This window comes from Lissotriton vulgaris, chromosome 11, assembly GCF_964263255.1.
Source record: "Lissotriton vulgaris chromosome 11, aLisVul1.2, whole genome shotgun sequence".
NCBI classification, from domain to species: Eukaryota; Metazoa; Chordata; class Amphibia; order Caudata; family Salamandridae; genus Lissotriton; species Lissotriton vulgaris.
In genome coordinates, this window is record NC_141699.1 from 852,311,173 (window position 1) to 852,335,152 (window position 23,980).

Consider the following 23,980-nt stretch of genomic DNA (forward strand, 5'->3'; position numbering starts at 1 on the left):
ACTGAGACATGGCTGCATGACAGCGCCGGCCCAGATGTTGGTATTGCCCTCCCCGATAACTACGCCATTGTCAGAATAGACAGGGAAAAACAGGTAGTGGGCGGGATTGCTATCATTTTTAACAGAGAATTCAAATGTACTTTGGAATCTGTACCAATTCCTGACTGTGAAGCGGGTCTTTTCAAAAATTTTTTGAACCCCAATTTTACTATGTCAGGCCTTCTGATTTATCGACCTCCAGGCAACCCTTCTCAATGGGTATCAAACTTTGCTAATTTTATCACTCCCTACTATATGTCATCAAGCAATTTCTCCTTGTTGGGTGATCTAAATCTACACGTTGAAGATCCCACCATCCCCTCATGTTATAATCTGTTGGAAGACCTTGCTGCACTAAATTTGTCTATAATAAACTCCAGCCCTACTCATATAGCGGGCCATTTGTTGGACCCCATAATATCTAACATCAGGGAACTCACGTACATCGCCACCGTACCTTCTGGCTGGTCCGACCATCATCTCATTAATTTTAGTATTACCTTCCCACCCTCCCCCAGTGTGGAACAAAACACTGATGCCACTTATAGGAAAAATTGGAAGTCAGTCGACATCGATGCTTTAAATGCGGCACTAAAATATAACCCTCCAAGCCTAAACTCCAACATGGACCGCGTAGCAATTGAAACACAAAACTGGCTAACAAATGCTGCAAATAACTGTCTGCCCTCTACTCGCACCAAAGGTAGTAGGCATCGTCCTCCGGCCCCATGGTTTAACGACAGCCTTAAAATTGAAAAATCAAAATGCAAAGTACTAGAACGCATATGGCGTAAAAAATACGACCCCAATGCCAAAAGAAGCTATCATGAAGCTAGAAATCATTATCATGCTGTTATGTTATGTTATGTTATGTTAGCTGCATTTATTTTGCGCACAGCTGCTCCAGCGAAGGAGCGTCCTGGCGCATGGAAAAGGTGAACATAACACAACGCGGAAAAAGTGAGAGTCAACATAAAAGGATTAAAACAGGTAGGTTTTCACGGCCCTGCGAAATGCTAGTAGATCCTCTAAAAGGCGGATTTCCAAAGGAAGCGAATTCCAGAGAGCCGCAGCTCTCACACGGAAGGAGCGGCCGCCCATCCGGCTAAGCCTGAAACGCGGGGTAACCACAAGGGATTGTCCTAGGGATCTGAGAGAGCGAGTCGGGACATAAGGGGATATAAGATTATTGAGGATCTCAGGAGCCGATCCTTTTAAAATTTTAAAAGCAAGGCTGAGTACCTTAAAATGGATTCGGCTTTTCACTGGTAACCAGTGTAGGGACCTCAGAGTGTTGGACGTGGGACATGACCTCGGCAGGCCCACCACTGCTCTCGCAGCCGCGTTCTGGACGCGCTGCAGGCGGACGATCTCAGCTTGGTTAGCTCCCAGCAGGAGCGAGCTGGCATAGTCCAGCCGGGAGATGATCGTCGCTTGGATGACCAACTGTCTCGTCGGGGCATCGAAAAATTTAAGCACCGGCCTCAGTCCGCGTAGGACACCAAAGCAGCAAGCTGCCACTCTCTTAGTGTGGGTGGTAAAACATAAGGTGTGGTCGAGCCATACTCCCAGGTTTCTGAGCTCCATCACCGGTATGGGGGCAGGCCCGAGCTCCTTTGGCCACCAATTGTCCCCCCAGCAGTCCGTTCCTCTTCCCACGATCATCACCTCGGTTTTTTTTGCGTTCAGCTGGAGACAGTTGTTATTCATCCAGCTGGCCACCTCTCTCAGCCCATCGCGGAACCTGGGGGCATCCAGTTCGGCGTCCCCGCTGATCGTGACCGCTAGCTGTGTGTCGTCGGCATATGAGACCATAGTAAGGCCCCACTGCCTGGCGACATCAGCCAGCGGCCGCACGTAGAGATTGAAAAGCGTGGGACTCAGCGAGGAGCCCTGGGGAACCCCCAGGTCCAACTGATGGAATTTGGACTGGAAAGGAGGGGTGGCAACGCAGAAGGAGCGATCGCTGAGGAAGGAACGGAACCACTGCAGAGCGGGGCCACAAATGCCGATGTTCTCCAGGCGGTGTAGGAGGATGCGATGGGACACTGTGTCAAAGGCAGCGCTAAGATCTAATAAAATAAGCGCTGCCGTTTGACCTGCATCCAACACACTCCGCAGATGTTCCACCATTGCCAGAAGGGCGGTCTCCGTGCTGTGCCCAGCACGGAACCCATTCTGCGTAGGATCGAGAACATTGGCCAGTACCAGATGCTCAGATAAGGCTAGATTAACATGGGCCTCCATGACTTTGGCCGGCCAGGGAAGCAATGAGATTGGGCGATAGTTTTCCGGTTTTAAAGGATCCAAAGATGGTTTTTTCAGGATCGGGGAAACCACCGCCTGCTTCCACTTGGCAGGAACAGTGCCTGAAGTCAGGGAAAGATTGATTAATGAGCACACTGCCGTGCGCCCCTGAAAGGACGGATCTCTAAAGAGAGCAGGTCTGAGTGGGTCCGCCGGGGAGCCGGACTTGACACGTTGTGCCAACTTAACAAACCCATCCCAAGAGAGAGCGGGGAGAGAATGTAATACCAGGCGGCTGCAGAGATCGTTCCTAGGAGAAAGTGGTAGTGTCATGCTGGGAAATGACAAATAGATGTTCTTAACTTTCTCCAGAAAGAAGGCAGCCAAAATCTCACACTGTGAGGTGGAACCATCCACAGGCGGAGCCACTCTCTTAGCCATCAAGTCTTTTAAGGCTTTAAAGATGGTCTTCGAGGGATTATGGCTATTACGGAATTCCGTTGCGTAGAACGCCGCGCGGGCTCTACAGATAGCTCGATGATAGAGCTTAACCGCGGCCAAGTACGCGGTTTTTTTAACGGCATCGTACGCCTTCCGCCACTCTCTTTCTGCCCGCCTACACGAGCTCTTCAGAACGCGGAGAGCACTGTCGTACCAAGGGCTCGACTTCCTGGAGCTGGATTTACTTGCAATAACAGGCACCAGTCTGTCAAGCGCCTTAGTAATCCAGCTGCAAAATTGGTCGTAGCCCAGGCTGGCATCAGACAGAGGGCCAAGTGGCTCTTCGGCCATGATGCGATGAAGATCCTCAAGCCTGAGCTTATTCCAATGCCGCGCGGGACCCACTTTGGAGGTGGAATAGTAGGGGTTACGGGGAGAGGTAGCCATATGGACACCAAAAAATGGTCAGTCCAATACACTGGAGAAATAGCCGAGACTTGGACATCCGATAAGTTGGTAAAGAATGGGTCCAAGATGTGCCCTGCCACGTGCGTGGGTTGAGTGACAAGTTGGGTCAGCTGAAGGGCCTCCATATCCGCCTGGAAACCACTGACGGCCGCGGTCTGTTGGGTGTCAAAGTGGAGGTTGAGGTCGCCTATGATGCAGAAATTTGCGCAATCACTAGCTAGCGTACTCACTGCCTCAGGGAAAGCTCCCCTGAAAGCTACATCGCTGCCAGGAGGGCGGTACACGACCATCCCAGACAGCGTGAACTGAGGACTGATAGTGATCTTAAACAAGGCGCTTTCGCAGCCTGCAATATGCAGACCAGTCCAGGAGCACGCAAAAGTAGATTTTAAAGCTAGGGCAATACCTCCACCTCTGGACAGCCGGTTCCATGTAAAAAGTGAGTAACCTGGGGGACAGGCCAGATTAATTATGGCTGTGTCTGTATCCTGGAGCCAGGTCTCCAGGATACAGGATACATGCTGCTTGTACAAAAGCGAGAGCTGCTTTTGTTTCAAAAACTATTATCGAAGCAACTAACATGCCTAAAACTCTTTTTTCCAAAGTTAAGGAATTGGCGGGCGCACATACTACAGCTGCTGCACCCCCCTAAGCACTCAACAATGTCAGGCGTTAGCTTGTTTCTTTACTGAGAAAATCGATAACATTATCTCAGACATCAAGACTAAAATTTCTGTTTCCGACCCACCCCCTCCTTCTGACCCAATTTTGCCTCAACCCACTGCTTTGGGTGAAAATTTACTGGAATCTTGGCCGACTCTTTCATTAGAGAATCTGAAAGGAATCCTAAAAACTGTCAAATCCGGCTCCCCTAGGGACCCCATCCCTATTAAAATTATTAAAAAATTGGATGACCAGTCTTTGGAAATTATTGCCAATCTCTTAAACTCGTCCCTCGATCTCGCCACTGTCCCAGCCTTGTGGAAGCATGCCATGGTGACACACCTCTTTTGAAAAAGCCAACTGCAAACCCAGAAATATTGGCCAATTATAGACCGATATCTCTGCTTCCTGCTTTTTCTAAGTGTCTTGAGAGACACGTACATTCTACTTTAGCCACTTTTGCAGAAGAAAACTCCTTACTCCATCCTTCGCAATCTGGCTTTAGGGCTGGTTTCTCGACTGAAACCGCCCTATTAGGTGTCACTGAACACATTAGAAAACTTCTTGACCAAGGCCAGACGGTCGCACTTGTGTTATTGGACCTAAGTGCGGCGTTCAACACCATCTCTCATGAAACGCTTATTAAAGAGCTATATACAAATGGTGTAAGAGGAAAAGCTCTGGATTGGATCAAATCCTTCCTGGCAAACAGAACTTTTCAGATCGCATCCGCACAAGCCGTGTCAGACACCCTACCTGCATCTCATGGAGTGCCTCAGGGGTCCATCCTGAGCCCTCTGTTTTTTAATATCTATCTTAAACCTCTGGCAGAACTTGTTGAAAAGCTAGGTCTAACGCTTATGAATTATGCCGATGACACCCAAATCATTTTTTCCCTATCTGAATCTTGTCCCCACTCCCCATCGTTACTCAAGGAAGGACTATTAAAAATACTGAACTGGATGACAACAAACCAGTTAAAACTGAACGGCGACAAGACGGAAATACTGATTTTGGGAAAGGACAAAGTCCTCTGGAACCCTGCGCATTGGCCGGACCAGATGGGCACTTTTCCTACCCCGGTGTCCCATGCTCGAAATCTGGGCTTTATATTGGACAATGCCTTATCCATGGACAAACAGGCCAGTAAAGTAACTGGCCTGTGTCTCACCATAGCTAAATGGTTGAGGAAGATCCTGTGGATGTTGCCAATATCAACACAAAAGACCGTAGTCAATGCCCTTATCACATCAAGGCTTGACTACGGCAACATCCTCTATCTGGGTGCAAACAAATCGGTCATCGGACGACTACAGGTAGCGCAAAACGCTGCGGTCAGACTCCTTTGCAATATTCCGAAGAACTCTGGAGTCTCGAACCGTCGTCGGGATCTTCATTGGCTCAGGATAGGGAGCAGAATTCGTTTCAAGGCCCTGAACTACATGTTCAGAATAAAAACAGGAGTAGCACCAAAATACCTCCAATCCCTTGCCTGCCTCTATACGCCCAAGAGAAACCTCCGGTCTCAGACAGCAGCTTGCTTCTGCATACCAAGGTTTAAACGTGCAAGAACAGGTGGCAGTTCTTTTGCCTATCTTGGACCCTCCCTGTGGAACACGCTTCCCCCCGGTATCCGGAAGGAAGAAAACTACTGTAGGTTCAGAAAGCTTGTAAAGACCTGGCTGTATGAACAATAACCATTTAACAGTCACCTCCTTTTTCTGTCCTCATTTTAGCTGTGTCTAGGCGCCGGGAAACCCTTTTTGGGTAGCTGTTGCGCCCTATAAATTGATAAAATAAATAAATAAATTTAAAATGGAAGCAGTGTGCGGTGCAAGCATAGAGTCTAGAAACCAGGCTTAGTGCAGCTAATAAATGTATGCATGGATTATCATTTTTTCTGAATTCGTTATAACAAAACAGAGGAGGAAAATTTCCATTCACTGGTGCACACGCTATTCATATGCATGGCAGATGAAATATGGCTGCAAAGAAACAGACCTCCAAGTGTTTGGTCTCCTAAGGAGAAGGAAGAAAGGTGGCAGTGAGATTTTGCATATATTTCGAATAAGATGCAGGGTTCAAATTCCAGTTCAATACAGGTGCCGACTCCCAATTCCCGAAGGCACAATAAGGAGCATGGGGACATGATTTGGCATGGTCAGTAGAACTTGTACAGCTGTGCCGTAAGACGGATTAGATAGTGATGTGTAATGAAATATGACTGGGGCTTATGCTATGAACTATGAATTTTTATTGATACTATGTCTTTTTAAATATGATAGTTTGTATATTGAGAATGCACTGCACTTTAAAAAACATTTTTAAAGATCTTGGGAGATCAACGTGAAAGATTTTAACCAGTACTATTCAATGATCTACCTCACTATTGTAATGTATAGCCCGTCAGTGTTCGTTGTGAATTTTGGTACTTTGAACATGAACTGTGAAATACGATTTGTGATTGAATGTATGATACTTGTTATTTTGATAGTATACTTTTATGATTCTTTTTTTGAATTTAATAAAGTTATTTGAAATGAAAATGAAATGACTGGGGCTTACATAGAAATTGCCTCATTTGTGCAAAAACTGCCAAGCTGTTTTTAATACTTGCAATCATTCTAAAATACGTGACTTTTAGATAAACAATGAATAACAAATAATTATTGTGTGTGAAATACTAGCTACTGTGTGCACTTACTGATTTCAGGGTGCAGGGCTCTGTGTATACCACCCGCAGACAAGAGATTCTGTGACCAGCTTGTCTTATGCTTAACCCACTTAACAGCAAAACACACCAGCTGATGGACGGAATGTTGCACATTGGCAAAACATTCACCCCCAGTCACAGATCTGGGTTTATTCCATCGTTATTTTGCTCACCACACCACCCCAGTTCAGACATGGCCATATGCAAATCAGTCTTGACCCTGTGCCTCATGGGAACAGTCCAGCCCGAACTGCCAAGCCATGTCTTCCCTGGACCGGAATCATGCATCCTAGGACCGGTTTCTGTCCATCAACTGTTGTTTTTCCATTTGTTACCACAAGTGGGACAGGTATGCTCAGAGATGAGTGCCGTGCTCTCTATGCCGCTGGAATCAAGCTATCCTGACTGATGAGGGCTGAAAGCCTGAAACCGGTCCTAGGATGCTTGTTTCCAGTCCAGGGAGGACCAGGCTTGGCAGTTCAGGCTGGACTGTTCCCATGGGGCACAGGGTCAAGACTGATTTGCATATGGCTGGGTTCAAACTGGAATGGCATGGTGAGCAAAAAAACGATAGATTTAGGCCCAGATCTCTGTACTGGGGTGAATGTATGACATTGTTCGGCATTCTGTCCATCAACTGTTGTTTTTGCATAACCCACTTAACAGAGCATAACTCAGTAGGAGAGGAGTGAGCGACACCTGACAGTCCTTTCTTTCGCCTAAAAAGTCAGTTAGCTTTTGGGGCTTATGGAGTTTACCATGTGTAACCCAAATAAATTTGGGATAGTAAGACTGTTGAAGTTCTAAGTCAGTGGCATTTGTAACTGGACATTTTCTTTTGGACCATATATAGGATTTTTCTAAGCAAAAATATCACAACACGAACAGGAATCATTTTTGACGCTTTAACCAAATCAAAGTGGTGTACTAGGCACCCGGTTACACCAGCTGGTGTGTTAGTGTTTTCATGCTCCTGTGATTTGTTGAAAATCCTTTGCCTGCGAAGGTACTTTTCCCAGTTTTTTTCTTTTTTTTTTCCTATTAATTTGAAGCAAGTAATAGTGTAAAATGTCAGTGTTCATTGTAAGACTTGAACAATGTTCCCCATGCATAGAGTTAAACGCTGTATACCAAAGAACAGGGTACAGCCTCTTGCTTAACTTGCTAAAACATAACCTGCTTTGGAAAGTGCAGTTAGTTCCCTGAGGAGCTAGTGGAGCCAACAAATTGCTAACTTCTTGAAACTATATGTGGAGGGAAGGCAAGAACGAAAAGCAAATGAAACTGTGTACTTACTGCATTCTCAAAATCGCCTGACATGCCCATACTCAGCTCCACATTCGCTTGAGGTATATTTAACCTTGTGCACACTTCCTCCCGCAAAGACAAGAGCATCTAAGAGTTGAAAGACAGAGCACAGAAGTTAAAGGACTGCGCACACACACAACACACACACACACACACACACACACACATTACACTACAATCAATGTATTCTTTATGGAGTAGACACTTTTGTTGATCAAATCGGAGGAAAACGCTCAAATGGCACTTTGACATAAATAAGGTGATACCTTCCATGCCTCACCCATCCCCACGTGAACAAATACTCTTGGTAGCAATTACAACCTCAAAAAAGAACAGGGTTTGAAGCAATCCAGCGAGGGTACTGAGAACACAGCATTATTATCCACTGCCATAATGAGAGAAACTAAAATTGTTCCTCCTTTTGATGCTTCAAACTACTAACAGATGATTACTGAGGCAAGGAGCCTCTGCCACAAGTAGCATATGCCAGAAGCAAGAAAAACTTGGGTTTATAATATACAGAACAAAACCATGCAATATTTCAACAAGGAGAAAGGGGACCAAGGTACAAGCAAGCAAATTATTTTTCAGCCACTGTTAATGTCAACTCATTTTTTTGACCTTCAAAGATAGACATGGACAGCAGTCAGGATGTCATAAGCGCATTCTGTTTAAGGTCCTGACTATTACCTATAGGGCTTTTCATCATCAGGGTCCGCTGTATCTGCGCAAATATTTTACGCAATACCATCCATCTCAGGAACTTAGGTCAACTACAGCCAACTTGCTCACTGTCCCCAAATTCAGGCTGGCGACAAAGGGAGGTAAATCCTTGGCAGTGATCGGGGCAAAGGCCTGGAACAAGCTACCTCACCAGCTCTGTGAGATCAATACTGAGCAAAGATTCAGAAAATCTCTAAAAACGTGGCTCTATACCTTGTCAGACACAGGATGCAAAGCACTAATATAAATTTCACTTCTAGTAGGGATAGTCTAGACATTATCATCTGTTGGATTTCCCTTCTAGTGGGGACAGTATAGCTGCATACATCTGCTGGCAGATGTGGAGTTTAAGCGCCAAGATGCTCCTTGGAGTGGTAGTGAGCTATATAAATGTCGTATCACATATCACATGTTGGATTTATTAGGCCTACAAATCGGAGGACAAGCGAAAGAGAACTTTTGGGATATCCAGGTCAGTCTTTTGTTACAGGTGGCATCGTACAGCGTTCGGAGACGAAGTGAGGGGATTTTAAGCTTCAGATGCAGGAGCTATAATTAATAGCCACCAATCCGCATGTTTGAGGGCTGAAATCCCAGGTCAAGTGATTTGATCTTCTGATCTGGAACCGCTTTGATTCTAGCATCTGTTCTCTATAAACCTAAACTATTATTTAGCTTCAGGAATTTCCATGTTTACACCAGACATGCACCTGGTCCATGCTCAAAGGTACGTTTCCAATCTGCTCTTCACTGGCCTAGGATTTTCCTGAATTCGGAAATATAGTATGCTGTCCCAATATTTGTTAAATATTCTTATAGTAGTCTTGTAATGAGCTCACATATCACTTGTCAGCAACGTCATTGCACTTGGTAACCATTGGCAGATCACCACTTGCTCAAAACCAACAGTCTTTCTACTCTTGCTATTTTTTAAGCCAGTCTAGGCAGCAGTTAAGATTCATTCTAGATAGTATTTAGCTCATCCTACCTCATGAGTCTCTTCTTGTGGTGCTTAATAAAGCACACATTGTCTGCCTTTTGAAGCAATGCTGGGTTATCTTAATAAATTGCTTGACATGTGTACTAAGGTACAATTATTTCACGTGATAGTCATTTTTAAGCCTTGCCTTAGAGACAACTAAAAATTACACAGTAGGCTTCGAGTAAGCACATTGTTCATGATAGCTTGTCTATTATTTTCCTCTGTTACCTGCTCCTTAATCCATAGCTTTCCTTTCTTGTGTTTGTTCCTCCCAGGAGCACTGAAGTTTCAGTGCTTTTACTGGTTGATTTTTATCCTTCCACAACGGATGGGGTTGCATACAGAAAACTACTTTCATAATGTCAGAGCTCACTAGATCAGCGCAGATAATTCTGCTCTCTTTGTGAAATGTCTGCCCTCCAGTGCACACTTCAACAGCATGCGTCTCAGGCATTGCAGATCCTACCGCACCAGAGCATGGTAGCCACACATCGCTTGAAAACGATGTCCAATCTGTGAGTAGTAGAGCCGCCTTGCATCTAACTTAATGGGAAGCTTATCTGCCATCTAAATCAATCACATGTTCGCAACACTCTACTCTACAATTTGTGGAAGACCCAATTCGTACTCCATTTCACATGTGACACTTGCACTCAGACCTGCCTTTTCCGGAAAAGTTTACATGCAATGATTTGAGCCCATGCTTTCAATGATAGAAGCTGAACCTACAAGTAAGTACCAATAATACAATATACAATTGGTGTAACAGAAATATAATACTTGCCGTCCCACATCAATGAAGCAGGACACCCAGCCTATACACAAACCCTGGCATAGCTTAAACATGTTGTTGTATTTTTGCTTTCCAAAGTCTGAACCAGCTGGACCCAAATATATCATAATCGTTAGTAAAAGCAAAAGTCCCAGGTGTGGGCCAGTGTATGCTCTGAGACATGAAGTCATCATTGCTCCGCTTCACTGTTATAATATTAACAGTGGTAAAACAAAAGACTGAGGTGACCTCCCATATTCAGACTACACAAATATGTATGCAACAGGCTCATCAACGTTCAGACCTTGTACACCACTTAAACCTGAACTAAGTGCCTGGAGTAACCATAACTGCAGATTGTGCCTTGTGTGTGAGGGCCCACTCAGTTCTGGATTTCAAGTAGGAATATAATTATTCTTCTCAGTCTATGCGGCATTATTGTATCATCACCTTTCAATGATGTGAACCAACTCGGTGAATGTGATCTTGTGTAACTAAACAGACTAGGCCTGCTGTTGAGTTTGGCATAGTGCATGGCTAAAACTATTCTAGGATGTTCGCCCATGTGTGATCATGCACAGCAGCTATCTTGAATTTTTTTTTTATAACTTTACAAAAAACATTCAAAGATTGTCACTGGGGCATGCAAATGCGTGGTCAAGTACAGCCGTAATCTTGGAATTTTGTTTAACTAAAAATGAAAAAAACTTTCTGAAATATTTGCCCATGTGTCTGTTATCCATGAATGGTTATGGCAATACACTATGTTGAAACTAACAAGTATTGGGAAAGCCAATAGATCTGCGCCTGCATTAAAGAGGTTAGACGTATTGGCTTTGGAAATGCAGAAATCAGATATTTCTCATCCTTTAATATATACTTTTTTCTTAAAACGTCTGCTAAGAAATTGGTTTACAAGGGCTGCTATTTAAAGAAGTGTTGCTTGAACAAGATTAACACCAAGAACTGGGAGCTCTACAAAATTCAAAACATGCTTCAAAAGACACAAACAACCATAAACATGGACTTCACTGATCACAAGTGCATGTAATCACACTGGCATAAACAAAAACATAATTAGTTAAGCAGCAATTTACAGGGTGTAATTAGTGACTGGGGGATGCATTTAACTGAAGAAAAAAACATGAGAGACTAGGAAGGTGGTAGAGATGTGTGGGGAAAGAATGGTTTTAGCTTACCGAAGCACAATGGATGGGATACAGTGCTAGGGTGTGGGCATCTGCTGGAGGGCATTGCATTTACATTATGTTACAGAGTAGGAGTGAGCTCCGGCCTGTGAATATTTCATATATAACATTGCCACGTTTTTGTAAGCTATGTTATGGATCCAATGGGTTAACGCGGTTTTCCCTACACAGTGTGGCCCTTGGAAAGCAGAGGAGCCTACAGAACATCCACAACTGGAGAATATATAGATAGATGTCCAGACAGAGCCATTATCAAGCACTCTATTGGTGGCTTCAAGAGCGTCTACATCAACCCAATTTTTTAAGATTGACTTTGCAGACGTCTGCAATTCCAGCGGCATCTTCTTATGCAGGACACCCAGATAGGTTGCACTGTAAACAAAGAATCTCCAACTATGACAAAGAAGCAGGGTAACCACTTACTCAACTGCCCAGCATAGCGCTCTGGGAAACACCAGTAATAGGAAGCTCCATAAAATTCAACAAAACAATATGATACTTCTGTGCTGTATCTCACCTGAAAGTCTGGGTTTGGCCCCTGTTCCAAGTCATGTCCATAGCTCCCGATTGTCATTAACCCAACCATCTCCAGGGATGGGCACTTCTTGATGATATGATCCACTGTTGCCACTGTGTCTGCTGGTGGGAGGCCATGTTTACCTGAAAAATGAAAGGAAGGAAATACATTATTGGTATTATTATCTGGCCAGGACAACTTTAAATAATGTCCCGCTGCTCTTCAGGAATTAAACAACATCACATAATATGTGGTCTCGCTGACATCTGTTATGTCATAATTACCAGATCAAATCAAGATCTTAAAGGGAGTATGCCCAGGAGCGAATTCACATTTGTTCTTAACTTAAAATAATGCCTCCGTCAAAGTCCGAATTATGAGAGTTCACAATATTCGCACATTAACCCCTTGCGTGCTGATGACGGCTCCCGTCCGTCATGCGTCACAGTGCTCAAGTGCTGATGACGGCCGGGAGCCGTCATGACCACGCCCGCGGTTGGAATGTCCAGCACAGGAGCGGAATTCCGGACACGGGCAAGGGGCTAAATTCACAGTCTCTCAATTTTGACATATAGCAGGAACGTAGAACACATTTCCTGCAACACCAACAAGAAAAACATGAAGGAGTCTTCTATCCTCTTCCCAACACAATCAAAATAAAACCACTCAAGAACCCAATGCAGCTCATTCTATAATGCTCCCAGAATATGCACTGCCAAAGACTGGTGGCCCTGGAATGGACCGATCCCTGCACCATCACTCAACATACCCTGCACCATTTCATATACTATAAAGGAGGAAGAGAAGAAAAATAAACTATTTGTCCATCAAAGACGTCCATTGGTGGGGTGGCGGGGTAGACACTTCCTGCCCACCACTGATGTCAATACTCTCCTCAACATATACAACTCTGCTTTAAGAACTCATGTCAATTACCATGCCCAACTGAAAACCCAAATCCACAAGGCTATGAATACCCTGGAACACTAAAGACTTTGATGAAAATAGATGTACCATACGAAAACAGGAAACAGGAAAAGAAATGGAGAAGATCAAAATGGAGAAGATCAAAATTCCCGGGTGACCAAAGGATCCTCAAAGCACTCTGCTCTAATCACCAATCTCTGACCATCACAGCTAAAGTCTCTTACTACAAGATCACCACTACAGAGCCAACCAACAGAAGTGAAACCCTCTTCAAGGCACTAAAACACCGCACAAACCATCTCCCAGAACCCAGTCCTTGCTTCAGTCAACAAATGCAACGCCATCAACCTCTTCTTCACGGAGTATATTGACAAAATAAAATCCAACATTATTTATTGCCTTCAGCCATACCCCCATCTTCTCACCACCAAATGGATTGCATATTAATCGCTCTAATATCATGAACCCTATCAAGGCAACCTGCTATAAGAACAATACCCTCCCTTCTTCAATCATTAAATTGCTCCAAGCAGAACCTCCAGTGACCCTCATCCACATTGTGCATTCCTCCCTAAGCCAAGAAAAATTCCTGATGCCCTTCAGACAGGTCAGATCCTTCACCTACTTAAAAAAATATCTAATCCAGTAGACTGTACCAACTTCTGCTCTACTGCACACCTCCCCTTCATAGGGAAAATCATTGAGAAAGCAGATGCTATCTAGTTACAGAAGCACATCAGTAAGTGCTACCAATCATGTTTCAGACCACACTGCAGCACTGAGACAGATACACCTCGAGTAGTCAAAGATGCTCTACTTCTCAATGGCAGAACAACCCTTGCTTCCTGATCCTGCTTGACTTCTCTGCAGCCTTAAACACTGTCGCCCATAAGGCTCTGATCAACAACCTGAAATCTGGATTCAATTCAGGGACTTACAAAGATGTCCATACTGGTCACATTCTACATTATTTTACATTTTAAGTTTGTAACCAGTCACCCCTTTTGTGATTGCCTTTCTTCAGTAATATTTCTTATATGCACAAAATCGGCAAGGGGTTTCGGTTATATAAAGATTTACATGTATATTTTCTTTACCCTTTTTTCCTTTGCCTAAAATGGGCAGATGTCTTAATGCTTCTTTTCGTTTACAAGTGCCATTTGCTATACAATCTTTAATGACAACAAATTGCTTAGTAACAGTTTTGAAAGATGCTGCATTCCAACTTGGTATAGACTTGCTGCGCACACAACTAAGGGGTCGATTACGATCGCGTCTGGGAAGGCTTCGAACGGGTTTATCAGATTTGGCTAATCCGATTCGGAACCTATGTTTCCGACTGAATCGGACACTTTTCTGGACTACCAATTAAAATGCAAGGAAACCGCTCGGGCTCCCTGAATTGGTTCCGAATGACATTGGGACACAAAGAGTCGTTCTGAGCCAATTCGTACAGCTCTATGGACACGGTTTCCGAACAAGTGATTAAAATGACCGATTCGGACAACCGTTCTGATTGTCTGCCCGACACGAAACGGCTGTCAGAATCTAACTTCAGGGGCCCGTAGCAGGGCCCCCTTCACCCGGAGGTCTTCGGTTGGGGCCCTTGGGGGTGCGCTAGGGAACCCCCTGTTTAACCATGCACAATGTGGCAGGCACCATGGGAAGCCCGTCACATGGTGCATGGTTTTCACAAACAACCTCTTTTGTCAATGGCATCCTGTGTTCTCGTTCGGAACACAGGCTTCCATTAAAGTCAATGGGAATCCGATCGAACAATGTACGGAAGCATCGTAATCGGTCAGTCGGACTTGCAGAACCCGATTAGTTCGGAAACTATTCTGAAGCCGATTCGGTCAGCAGAGATTCCTAACAAGATCGTAAACGGCTCCTAAGGGTTGGTATATAGAATCTTTCACAGTCGTTTACTGGAGGGTTCTTGAGCAGCGGACACGTTGCTGTAGCACCAGGATTTTTGTTGAAGCACTGTATTTTAGGTTTCTCAAGAAAAAAGCAGATTATAGATATGCAGCTTGTAGGAGTGCAAATAAGTAACTTTTATGTTGAAAGACATTATAACAGTTATATAACAAGCTAAGACAATGTCCTAGCCTTAAATCTTTTACCGTTCCTGCAATAGGTTTGTAAATGTTTACTGAAGCGCCACAGTTTGCAGCTAAAATGAAATAGAACATCCAAAGGCAGGGAGAAAAAATACAGGGTTGGGCTGTTGGACATCACAGGACTTGATGGGATGAAGTGAAAATACAATAGCAATACCTCACAAGGTGAAGAAAGCGGGATAGGAGCAGCACATCCCTGAGTTAAGCAAATGATCTCTGACCTTTCCCACTGGGTCAACTGTTTTAACATACGTTCCTGGCAACTATACAGGCAACTAACCCTTGTTGGACAATAGTCTCAAGAGAAGAGAAGCAGCTGACTTGCCTGCACCGAATCCCAAAACTGCCGCCCAGAGGTGGATGGCCTATAAGAAGAATAAGAGGTTTTCTAGGCAGGGTGGTGAGTTGTATAGGCAGGTAGAGCTAGTCAAGTCTGCAGATGCACAGAGTTGTGTCAAGATCCTTGCCTTGGAACAGTGGTATTGTGTAAAGAGGCATTAATAACAGCCGTGTGGTCCATACCAGATAGCAGTGATATCAGGAGGGCCGCACTAAGGGTGGATGGGCCTCTGTGGTTGGCCTCTGAAGTTGTGACCCAGTGGTATCTAGATGGCAGCACTGAGTCTGCATGGCCCTCTGTGGTTGTAAAGCAGTGATTTTATAAGGGCCACAATAGAGCAGCATGGGGCTCTGAAGTTGCAACGCCAAACATGTCTATAGAGCAGAAGCGACAAGTGGAGCCATTTAGTGATTAGGGAAACCGTTCAGTCAGGGATACTCACTGTCTTCTCCACTTGTATTCACCTGCACCATCACCTTCAACCTTTCAGGTGAGCCTTTTTTCTGCCAGGAGGCGTTCACTTTGTCAGCCAGTTTAATGGAATCAACTGTTTCCAACAGAAAGAGGTTTGGGACACCTGCAAAAAACACAACATATATAGTATATTTAAAGCCGCAAAACCTTTTTGAAAGCGCTTTCACCGCCACACATTTACAGGTTCACTTTGGGTGTGTGAGCATACAAGATGCTCTAATTAGACATATTAACATATCAACAGTTCCATAGCTAAAACAAACATCACAGGGTGCAGTGTAGACCTGAAAGTATATACAGAGAAGAGTTCAAATTAGCAGGTTTTAATTCTCATAAGTGCCGACAGAAATTGGTGGACAATTTTGCTTATACTGCATGTAAATGTAAATGTATAGGCATTTATATAGCGCACTACTTACCCATAGGGTCCCAAGGCGCTTCGACCGCTGCGAAACCCTTCCTGGCTTCCCTGAGAGATGGTCCCTTAATGGGTATCTCCAGGGTGAGACCAGGCATCCCCGGCGGTCTGGTGGGGCCGTTAGTGAAGATGAGGCAAGCTAATGCCCAGAGTTGCCGAGTGTGAACGCTGATCAGAGTGGGCACCGAGGCGAGAGAATTATCGAGTCCGCTGACCCTGGTCCAGAAACCTGCCGCGCCGGGAATCGAACCCTGGTCCCGGGCCGTCCTCTGCTCTCGGGTCTGCCGCCTCTAACCAGTGAGCCACACTACTTCACTTTTTGCATGATGTGCGATTTCACTGTGAGCATACTTGCATAAGAGTTCATGATGAGGCTCCTGAGTAACTGCTCATGTTGAACTTAAAAAAAAAAAAAACCAAAAAAAACTGAGAAAGACCACAACAATAAAAACACTTTTTGGGTTAGGGAAACATACAAACGCAGTCTCTGAGGGAACGGGCACTAAAAAAAGAGCAATCCCATAGTTTGATGTCTCAGTTTCATAGTTTGATATCTCAAGGACAGAGCACACATCTATTGAAGGGTTGGAATGCTCAGATACAGACCGAAGATAAGACTGCACAACATACACAATCCATTAAGGGCTTCCGTTCCAAAGAGTCTTACACAACACTTGTGATAACCTTCACTGTTATTGAAGGCTTGCACTGCCATCCTCTTCTATGCCAAAAACTAAATCCTTCACTAACTTTGCCCATGGTGAACTACAACAAACCAGTGTTAGTGTGGTATTGCGGCTGATTCACACAATACAATCTTGTGCACCACCAGTTGGTTAAGTTTATGGAATTAGTTAAAAAAAACTGGTCTCACAGAGATTAAAAAGTTCACAGAGCTGAGTGTGGCACCTTGATAAAACCTGATGGCCTTCAGAATATATCAGGGGCAGAGTTACAAACAATGGGGTTAACGTCAATCGCATACAAGAAACAGATAACCTGGTCCCTCTTCACAATTACAGACAAGAAAAGTGGACTGCTTAGCACGTGCTAACTTGTTTATGGTGTGCAGATAGTCAACACTTCGGAATGGCTATTCCACTTTTCATAAAAAGGAGTTTGCTTCAAGCTCTTCTTGCCGCCCTATCATCACTCTTTAAATGGGACACAGGAATACAAGTAGTGCTCACCATTGTCCAGTTTGTTTAGTTTGATACCCGAAGATGGATCATTGTATGCAAAACTTAGAGTGGAAATGTTCAAGTCATGCAATGGAGGCCTTATACAAACATGGTCTTCTGCACATATGGGGCCAGTTTTATAAAGATTTTACACTGGCCTGATCTTGTACACCTGCCTTTTAGGAACAGAAAGGTTTTCTACATGGCTCTGGCAAGCGTGCACCTCTGCCCAGAATTCAATATGGCAAGCTGTAGTTTTCTGACCCCCACCTCAGCACACATGACAATTATGCATGTGTGCTAGCGGTATATGTCTAACACTGCTAGAGTCCTAAAGCATCCATCTTTGGTGTGGAGAGTAACACCATGTGAACCCTCCTTACCGAGCATGACCCCTGTCAACCTGCCAAGCTCTAGAGGACTGATAACTGTTGCAGTGATAATTATGGTTATAAAGCAGGCTTTTTTATGTGACCTCACTAGGGAGAATTGGTCTGTCTATCCCATATAACAGCATCTTGTGCCCACCTATGTACGATATGAATGCAGTTCATGTATGTCTTTCTGTATGAACACAGGATGCGAGTGGAGTATGTGTGATGTATGTGGCCACCTCTACATTGGAATCCATTTTGTGTTTTTCACATCCTAGTGGTACCCATTATGGAGGGTGGGAGAAAACCCAGAGAGCCTTTCTGGATTGCAGGGCTCCTCCAGAACATTTGAGGGATCGTCTGAGTAGGAAGACTTTTTGGTGTGAAGGAGAGAAGAAATGGTGTCCCTGTGAAGGTGGGGGAGTCTCCCTGTCATTTCCAGGCCCATTGTTCATGGGAATGGATTACCTCCCACAGGTTAACAAATGGTTAAGTGGAACAAGCGTCCTTATTTTGTATCCTTGCTTTAGATTACTTCTCACAAGAGGCTTCCAATTCGACACCAACTTCTTACTAGCACCTTGTAACAAAGGCCCAGGCTTTTAGTATGAGCAGAATAAGAAAAAGGATCTGAACTCCTCAGAACAGGTCTCAAAACAGACTGTTAGAAAACATCACTACTGTCAGCAACTTTGCTAAAAAGACTGGACAAACACTTTCAGTGTGTGAAGAGGTTTCTACCAGAACCAGGGGTCGCATACCAGTAGCGACATAAGATCTTTTCCGTGTTCCAGGGTTAAGGAATCCGCTGCCATCTTCTCTTGCCAGATTCAGAACTAGAAGATGGGGAAGTTAAAAAGCCTACAAGGAGAAGCTGCCTCAGAGTCTGCTTTAAAGATAAAGAGATGACGGACTGCCGGGGAGGTGCCCTTGTAGGAGGAAAATGCTGCCTGGAATAGGAAGATAGCACAGAAGCTATGGCAGTGGGGAACTGTGACCATTGTATCACAGTGAGGACCTGCACCGCTCACTCAGACATGTGAGGTCCAGGTGACCCGAGTGGTGCACCTGCAATGTGGGCGGTCATGTCGAATTGACTAGGACAGAGGTGCCTTCATGAAGATCATTGATGTGCTTAGTGGTCGATCCAACTACTAGAAGCTAACAAATACACTCAAGGGCCCTCATCAACTTCTGACCACAGTTATGGGGGCACTTGACAGAGCTGTGCCTTCGAGGAGGGCCACCCCTGTTCATGGACGAGGACATCAATTATTACATGACTGACTCCTGTAGCTTGAGTTGTCTCTTAGCTTTGTTTGGATAGGTGGTATACCTGGACCTCTGGAGAACAAATGAGCAGGCTTCACCAAATCCCCGAGCAGCGTGATCACTGCACAGCTGCTTCAATGCCAGTACTGGTGTGGTCTACAATGATGTGACTAAGCCTACCCCGCCACATCTAAAGTGGACTGCAACCAATGTGGCTGGGCCATGGACAAGAGAAGACGAGTCCAACTTGATGGATTATACCAAGTGCACATCAACTAGAATGGCAAGAATGCCAACTAGAAACAGACTGCAGGTGCAGCAGAGTGAAAGCCAAAGACAGGAAGGTACTCTATCATTATGATCTCAAAGGAATGAGGAGGGAAGATCACATTTTTGGGGACGACAATTGATAACTCTAAGGCAGAAGGGTGATGTAGGCTATAGAAGCTCCTCATGGACAATACTCCTGAGATTCACCTCTGAGGGCCATGGGACAATTAACTTGTCACAAAAGGCTTGTTCAGAGGAACCCATTAAGATTGTAACTAGTAACTAAGGTAATCTAAAAGACAATCAGCATCACTTGCAAAGTCCTCTAATGATTATGTACAGCAATGTCATTGTGGGAAAAATTATTATCAGATGTGTTTTTGCTAAGAGTCTCCAACGCCACACTACCTCCCTAAGTGTGCGCTGATAACCTGTGGGTCAAGTGCTAAATGGGTGTACTTTGTGGTCATTCTGAGCTCAATGGTAAGGTTGAACCCTAGGACCCCCGTGGTAAAATGGCCCAGTTTTAACAATGTGATCCCAGTAACCCCAGTTTGCCATGGTCTTCCTGAAAGCTGCCTTCCTAGCTCCTGAACTAAAGAGTAAGCCAGGAGTACTACAAGGAGAAAGTCATACATACTCACAACAACAACTTTGTAAATCATGCATTTATGTCTGCACTCAAAATATACCCCCTTGGTTGTGTTTTACATTAATCTGTTGCCAATCAAGTAAATGCTGAACCATAGAACATGAAATGACGGAGGACACACTTAGAGAGGATCTCTACAGAAAGCAATCATTGCTTAATAAGCAAATCAGAAAAGTATTGTGAGGAATGAAAATGTGGTACTATTAGCCATGATTAACAAAACACCACACACAGCTACAATGTTAACACAAAAAAAGAAGAAACGTAAAGTAGCTAAATTACCAAGCAATTTGTTGATGTTGTTTTTCTGTAGGTGACCTATAAAATGCCATTGGATCTCTGGGCACGAGGACAGAATCTGAAATAAGAGATCAATTTTCTTAAAGTCGGGTAAAATGATCTGATGGTTGATCCGCCAGCACATATTGACTTGCTGATCCCTTTAACATACCTCGGTTCCACCCAGCTGCATAACCACACATCCATGCACAAATGAACCAATCACTCAATGAGTTGCCTCGAATGTTTGTATGCAACAGCACCACCATAGCGTCTGAGCACAGCATACTTTTCTTCTGAAATCTGCATCTGCGGCTAAGAATGTAACCACTCATGCATACTAACGTTGTCACAGGCCTTGAAGCCCAAGGATTGTTTTTAGATATATACCTGTATTGCTTAATGAACCACGAAATATGTTCTAGAGACTTTCTGACCAGTTTCATCACCAGTATCTGCTCAAATCAAGGTCTACAACATTTTTGCTCTAAGAGCTTTCAGTCCTTCCGCTGATTATGAAGGACTCACTCAACCTTCCTGAATCAGATGACCTTCATATTACAGAATGGTTTCTGTGCATTATCCATGACCAACAGCAGCAAACTGTACCACAGGAGAAAGGTGCTGCTGGAAGTCAGCCCAGAGGGTAGTTCAAAATGAAACCTTGATTGGGTTTGATGTGAAATAACAGATGCTGCAGAAACTAGAATATTATAATAAAACAGTAATTTCACTTACCTTCGAGTTTGACGCTTTCTCCAACAGTTCCTGGACCTGAACAGAATTGAATAAACAGAAAGAATTAAAAACTACTGTTATGAAATACATTAATTATTTAAAGATATATCTTTTTCCAAAGGAAAGAGAAGATACGTCCTCAAGGTCTATAGACATTGGTGTGCCTAACATTTGTGTTAAAAGGTGGCTGCTGGGAGGAGGAGGATGGCAGAGGAATATACTAGAAGATGGAGCCATGCTTTGGAAGTGGTAGACTTTTTCCTGTTGTGGTTTGTCCGGTGAGCCTAAGTGTAAGTGTGGCAGTGTACTTTTCCAACAAAGTGTGCTTATTAGTACCAACCTGATAGAGGCCTATTTCCCTACTGTACTGAGAATTGGGAGTGCACCAGCAATCAATGATGCCCGAGTCAGCACTGAAATATTTTGCCCTCAGAACTTCACTATAAATGCAGGAGCGAGAAAGAATGTCTGAAGCAGAAGGACTAGTGTACCTCACGCTGATCCTCGCCAACTGGGGTTGGAGAGACACGGGCCGTGATCGTAACAACTAGTAACAACAGATTTTCGTAGCTATAAGTGGCAGAAGGATATCAGCCCATCCCAAAACTGGGGAATTTCCCAAAAGCTGGTACTGCTGGGGTTTTCATCTAATGCCAGGACTTCGTGAGCCAGGGTCAGGCAATAAAAAGTCTTGAAAATGTTATTATCCAGTCCAATACAAATCAACAAAGCAAATGGGTTTGTGGTCAAGGGTCACAGGTAGAGACCTTAGACCAGTGATACTTAAAGTACGGCCTGGGGACCGCATGCGGTCCTCCTGACCTTTACATGGAGCTCCGTGGTCAAAAGCAGCACTGGGGTACTGTTTTCTCGACTCAGCACTAACATTAAGAAATAAGATAAATAAACTAGGTTATTCTGCACAGCCTAAATTTAGAAACACCTTTATTTTAAAATACATCTTGCAGAAAAAGTGGCAAAATATTATAATTTAATTAACATGCAGAACAGCTTCACCTTTACACCACATTATAACATTCTATCAGCAGATTGAGAAGTATGTTTTTATAGCAATCGTTTTCAAACATTAATTTACACCAACCTGACAATAATGTAAATAGTGAACTAAGATGCAACTCAGTTGTAAAGTTCACTCTTTGGGCTCGGTCCCTATTATACATGAAAAGTATTACAGATTATTAAATCAACCACAGGAGAAGGTTTGGAACAATGCACATCCAGAAGTCATGTTATTCAATGTCCTTTTCTATATGATAATGAAGAAAATGGAGGGAAAGTGAAATTAAACAATTGTCTAGGATCACACAGTTTGGTAGAGTGGTGTAGTCGGTATTAATCCCAGGTTTTCTGGTTTCACATTGTGCAATTCAGCCACTGGATGTTTATGCTTCGCTTCCTCTATAGGTGCGTCAATGTGGGGTAAAATCTGTTAGAAGTATATCAGATTTTCTACAGTAATGCTGCCGATTATCTTAAGGTTCAAGTTTTCTCATAAGATTTTAAACGGTAGTATGAGGTTACAATGCATTTCGTTGCACTGCATGCCGTTACTTCGCATATTTTCCAATGTGAATGCCATCATTACCATTAATATTATTATTATATTTCTTATATAGCGCCAGAATCGACCCCCGAAGGGGTATCTCCGCGCTTGCCTTGGGAACCCGTCCTGGTTTTTCCCTGTGAGATAGCCCCTACAAGGCATCCCCAAGGTGAAAGCCAGGCATCCCGCCGCGGGGGGCCGTTGTGGAGATTAAGCAAGCTCAATGCCCAGAGTTGCAGAGTGTGAACCCATGATTAGGTCAGGCACCGAAGCGAGAATTATCGAATCCATGGACATTTGAGCTCAAGACCCTGCCGCGTCGGGAATTGAACCCTGGTACCGGGACTGACCTCTGCTTCAGGGTCTGCCTGCTCTAACCAGTGAGCCACACTTCTCCACCATGCATAACCTTTTCCACGAATATGCCTTTACCACACAGAACTTTACAACACATTTTGGTGTAAAAGCATGAATGTTAAGGGCATATTTGTGGTAAAGGTTTTCCCTGCACAGAGTCCTAAAATGAATCTTTTGCAACCCCCCGCAGCCTCCAGCCCTTTAGGGAAAAAAAACCCTCCCCTGTACCCCTGCGTGACCCCTCCTCCCCGGTACCCCACCCTTCTAAGAAATACCCCTCCTCTGAGCCCCAGAAACAAACCTCAGCATGACCCCCAGCCCTTTTAAATACTACCATTATGAAAAATGGGGTGACCCAAAAATGGTTATGGACCTGGGTTACTTGTGGTACGAAGAACAATGGTCCTAGACTTTTTTTGTTGATGATGCAGATCACAAACTTTATTCAATAATTCACAATTTATTCCTGAGCCTATATCCTGTTGGCTCACAGTAATTAATACAATTAATATATTAAAGTGCAGCAACCAACATTTTCTATGCAAAATAAGGGTTTTTATTCCATCATAATTCACACAATAGTAGATTCCTTACTGCAAACGAGGGGGAAGCGGTTTCTCCAAGGAGCGTGTGGGAAGAGAGAGAGTGCTCTAGTGTAAGCGCAGAGACTCCCCAGAGGACAGAGAGAGGGAGACGTGCAAGATCGGAATGAGCAGCCTACCTGTCCCAGAGATAGCCACGGTTAAAAGCTGTGGGCCGCCATTTTAATTGCCGAGCACGGATGCAAGAGTGGAAGGAAGGGACAAGCCCAGCCTGAAGAGGCCCCCTGCGGGGAAGAGCAGAACACGTGCAAGATACACAACAGCTGTGGCCCTAGGCAGAGAGTAGAAGAGCCTGCTGTGACTACTGACACGGTGGTGAAGACAGACC

The 23,980-nt window shown here is 44.3% G+C and overlaps 1 protein-coding gene across 1 annotated transcript in view; it reads right to left on the reverse strand.

Annotated features, from left to right (window-relative positions):
* The window catches only part of LOC147683583 (pyridoxal phosphate homeostasis protein-like), an 82,838-nt gene that overhangs the window by 26,530 nt on the left and 32,328 nt on the right, over nt 1–23,980 (reverse strand). The window contains exons 3-7 of the mRNA XM_086943982.1: nt 21,130–21,165; nt 20,395–20,470; nt 15,914–16,048; nt 12,082–12,224; nt 7,868–7,966 (exon numbers count right to left, since the gene is read on the reverse strand). Of these exons, the coding sequence (XP_086800108.1) occupies nt 7,868–7,966; nt 12,082–12,224; nt 15,914–16,048; nt 20,395–20,470; nt 21,130–21,165 (489 nt within the window). The remainder of the gene's footprint in view (nt 1–7,867; nt 7,967–12,081; nt 12,225–15,913; nt 16,049–20,394; nt 20,471–21,129; nt 21,166–23,980) is intronic.